Consider the following 3,513-nt stretch of genomic DNA (forward strand, 5'->3'; position numbering starts at 1 on the left):
AACAGAGGTGGTGGACCAAAAACTTATAATTCAGAGATGATCCCTTCCAGATATCACCACACCCCCCACCCCATCACAGAGGAACAAAGCACCTATCCGCTCCAGCCGGTGAACAATACCTCCTTAACGACCGAGCTTTAACAATCATAGACAGGTTTCAGATATTACAGGCTAACAATGGAACCAAACGACCCAGTCAACGGTTTCCATTTGCATGTTTCCAAGCAATACAAGATTTTGTCTGTATAAGACTCAAACTCACTGCAGATCCAGAAATTTGAATTGAGAAAGCTTCCTGGAGAGGTGGCGAAACGTCTTCAAATCTTGGAAACCAAGTCCAGTGGATATTTTCTTTTACTTTTATGGAATGACTATGACCTGGATGACTGAGAATCTTCATCAGCATCATCACCTAATTTTCATACTCATATCATCCAGCTGCAGGAGATTCAGAATCCCTCCATTTTTTTATTGGCTGTCTGTCAAAGCAGTGCAGACGGATAGGATAGGGTGGATGAAGAAACCAGGGGATTTTAGGAGTTTTATAGAGACTTTTACTGAAAGAAGTAATGAAAAATACATATAATTCAGCCATTAAGTTCCACACTGTGTATAACGGCTCATGAAAACTTTGAGGCAGGGATGCAGTGAGTCTACATTTACAGCAGCCTCAGTAAAGCCTCTCTACCTCCAAAATCAACAGGTTTTTTAAACATGGATCAACCCGCCACCAATCTGCATTTGGCTGTCTTCCCATTGGAAAAATAGCCGGGTCTGACCCCCCCGCTGGCATGCTGCGTGAACTCTTTTTCACTGCTGCTGCGTGTCTGATGACCCCATCATACTGGGTCAGCATTGATGATGTCATAAGTGCAACACTAATCAAAAATGAAGCAAAATGAAGGGGACCAAGGCGTAGTCGGTGTTCTTTATTGTTTGGTATGGTATCACATAAATCAGCAGGTCCGATATTCCCACTGTATGCTGATCGGAGCCGAGGCTTTTGAAGGCGAATTTAATCTGAGTCGCTTGTTACCCATATATGTCTGGATTTTGACTGGGATGTTCAGCATATGAACCAATACTGTTCTGAACTGCTACAGTGCTGGCTGCAAACGGATGCGCAGTTTATCAGGAAGGAGAACCTCCACACAGTCTAAAATTCTTCTGAGCCTCCCACAGGTCCTCTGTTACTATAGCCCTGAATTTGCTGCTGAAAAAGTGCATACCCAAAGTGCATCCCCAAAGGACAATGCTGCCACCACTATGTTCCACTGCGGCGATGAGATCTTCAGCCTTAGAGATGTAACCAAAACATAAAATTCTGTTCTTATCTGACCAGATTCCTTCTTCCAAATGTTTGCTGTGTCCACTGTGTTTCTTGTGGCGGGACTCTGTGCAAATCTTCCTGAGTCTTTCAACAAGGGCTTTTGTTCTTACTGCACTCTCATAAAAGAGAGTATGACTGATAGCTGTCCTGTCAACAGACTGGACTCTGACTTAAAATTCCATCAACTTTGAGTCTTAATGTAAAAACAAGCTAACTTTAACCAAACCTTCCAATAAACAGACTGTTTTGCAAATGCTGGTTTTCACAACTAAAGGGACAATTTTGTCTTAATCTCATAAACGTGATCAGAACTAAATTCGGCCTTAGTTTCAGTCTGATCCTTCTGTTTGATGCAATTTATGACATTTTACTTCCCCAAAACAGACCTTTCTTTGATTTAACTCCATGTTTTGGCTTGCTTTATTTTTTACTCTCCTCTAATTAAATACATTCCTGACATTTGTTGGTGTTTGCGTGGTTTTAAAGTTTAGCACGAGAAGTTCTATGCTTAAACAACTACATGAGTTGAATTGAAGCTAAACCGTGCCTCGGTTAACCCCGGGATGAAGCACGCAGTTTAAATATCCAATTTGCTTATTTTCTGTTGTCTCAATACTGATTTGGTTTATCGTGCATCGAATGCAGTTCATGAAATTAATTTGGACATCATACATTAAAGGAAATCCTCTTTTAAGTGTAGAGTTTTACAAATAAATGATCTGCTTTTTAGAGAATTTGAAAGTTGTTCAAAACTAACTTTACTTGTTTGACACAGCAGATTCAAAACTATCTCTATTAAACAGGGATAGAACCAAAACAAGAACCAAAAAACAGTAAGTACATTTCATGATTTAACAGCTTAAAAGGCAGAGCCTTTAGCAGCAATCGGTTAAGGAAGTTATTTTCTGTTAATTAATGAAAAATAATGAAATTAGTAGCATCTTACGGCTCTATGTTGGTCTTTATTTTGTGTTGTGAAACTTACAATATTCATGACGGCCAGGATGTACTGCTCGATGTCCCTGCGACCGTGGTAACCCACCATCATCTTGTCAGCCACCACCAGCGTCTCCACGTACCGCTCCTGACTGACCGAGCGCTTCAGGGGCAGCTGGCCACGGCCGACGTGGAGAGGCGGGGTCTTCAGAGTCCGCTGCCACCACGAGGCCCCTTTCATTGGTTTTTCATCTGAAGTAAATGACACGCAGCTCTGATTATCTGACAAATTAAAAAGAACTTTCATAGCATTAACAAAACATAATAAAATGTGAAGTGAGTGTTTGTAAGAATGTTGAACACGGGTCTATAAAACGCTGCTGGCTTGTTTGCCTCTTATCTGGAGTTTAATGCTGCAAGTATAAAAGAGCCTTATCCCCTTTTCTCACCAGAGACTCCGCAGGACCGGCCCTTGTACTGATGGCGCAGTGATGAGCGTTTGTAAACCACATGGGGGCGCCCCTCTGTTCTCTCCCCCCTCGCTGCCCTCGTTTGGTTATCTGGTGAGACAAGCGGTTCAATGAGGTACTCCTCTCCCCCTGCAACAATCACCCCCTGCTGTGAAAGACAGATAAGAAGAGCAAAGAAATAAAACAAGGCAGGATAATATGGAAACCTGCCATGCTGTCACAGCTATCCATCACTCATAAGTGTAAAGTTATGTTAGGCAATATTCACTGCTTTGCACTCTCTGATATATGCATTTGTTCTTATCTGTTGACTTACAATTTTCAAATATTTTGCACCACAAGCCAATATCCCAAAGTTGAAAGTACTCAGGGGCCATTAATGCAAAATCATTTTAATTTGAATTTCATCCTTTTCACCTCTTCAACAACAAACCAAACTGTCATTTATTTCAACAACACAAAATGTCAAGAAAATGTTATGCAAAAGGTAAGGGCAAAAACTGTTTTGGGCTTAAACACTATATACAGTTAAAGTGCAAAATAGGGACAATAATTTAAGTCAAAATGGAGGTAGTTTTAATCTTTACCATAATTGAATGAGTTTCGAGTAGTTATACCTTTAAAGGAGAAGTTCGGTTTTTTACACTTTAAGCCCATTTTCTGTAGTGTCCAGGATGAAATCGAATGATCGACACCAAAGGTTTGACAATTGCTCCTGTCTCTGCTTTTTGGCTCATTTAGAATCACCCCCTGGCTGCTTTAGAATGGCTTTCATAG

The 3,513-nt window shown here is 40.9% G+C and overlaps 1 protein-coding gene across 5 annotated transcripts in view; it reads right to left on the bottom strand.

Moving 5' to 3' along the window:
* LOC107097729 (A disintegrin and metalloproteinase with thrombospondin motifs 10-like) overlaps positions 1 to 3,513 on the bottom strand; it is an 88,682-nt gene that overhangs the window by 58,466 nt on the left and 26,703 nt on the right. For 3 of the 5 annotated variants that reach the window (XM_015394995.1, XM_015394993.1, XM_015394994.1), the window contains exons 5-6: positions 2,716 to 2,884; positions 2,316 to 2,518 (exon numbers count right to left, since the gene is read on the bottom strand). In XM_015394995.1, the coding sequence (XP_015250481.1) occupies positions 2,316 to 2,518; positions 2,716 to 2,884 (372 nt within the window). The remainder of the gene's footprint in view (positions 1 to 2,315; positions 2,519 to 2,715; positions 2,885 to 3,513) is intronic. The other 2 variants (XM_015394996.1, XM_015394997.1) reach the window with 2 other exon arrangements.

The sequence above is a fragment of the Cyprinodon variegatus genome, unplaced genomic scaffold (assembly GCF_000732505.1).
Source record: "Cyprinodon variegatus isolate N-32 unplaced genomic scaffold, C_variegatus-1.0 Scaffold717, whole genome shotgun sequence".
Classification (NCBI taxonomy): Eukaryota; Metazoa; Chordata; class Actinopteri; order Cyprinodontiformes; family Cyprinodontidae; genus Cyprinodon; species Cyprinodon variegatus.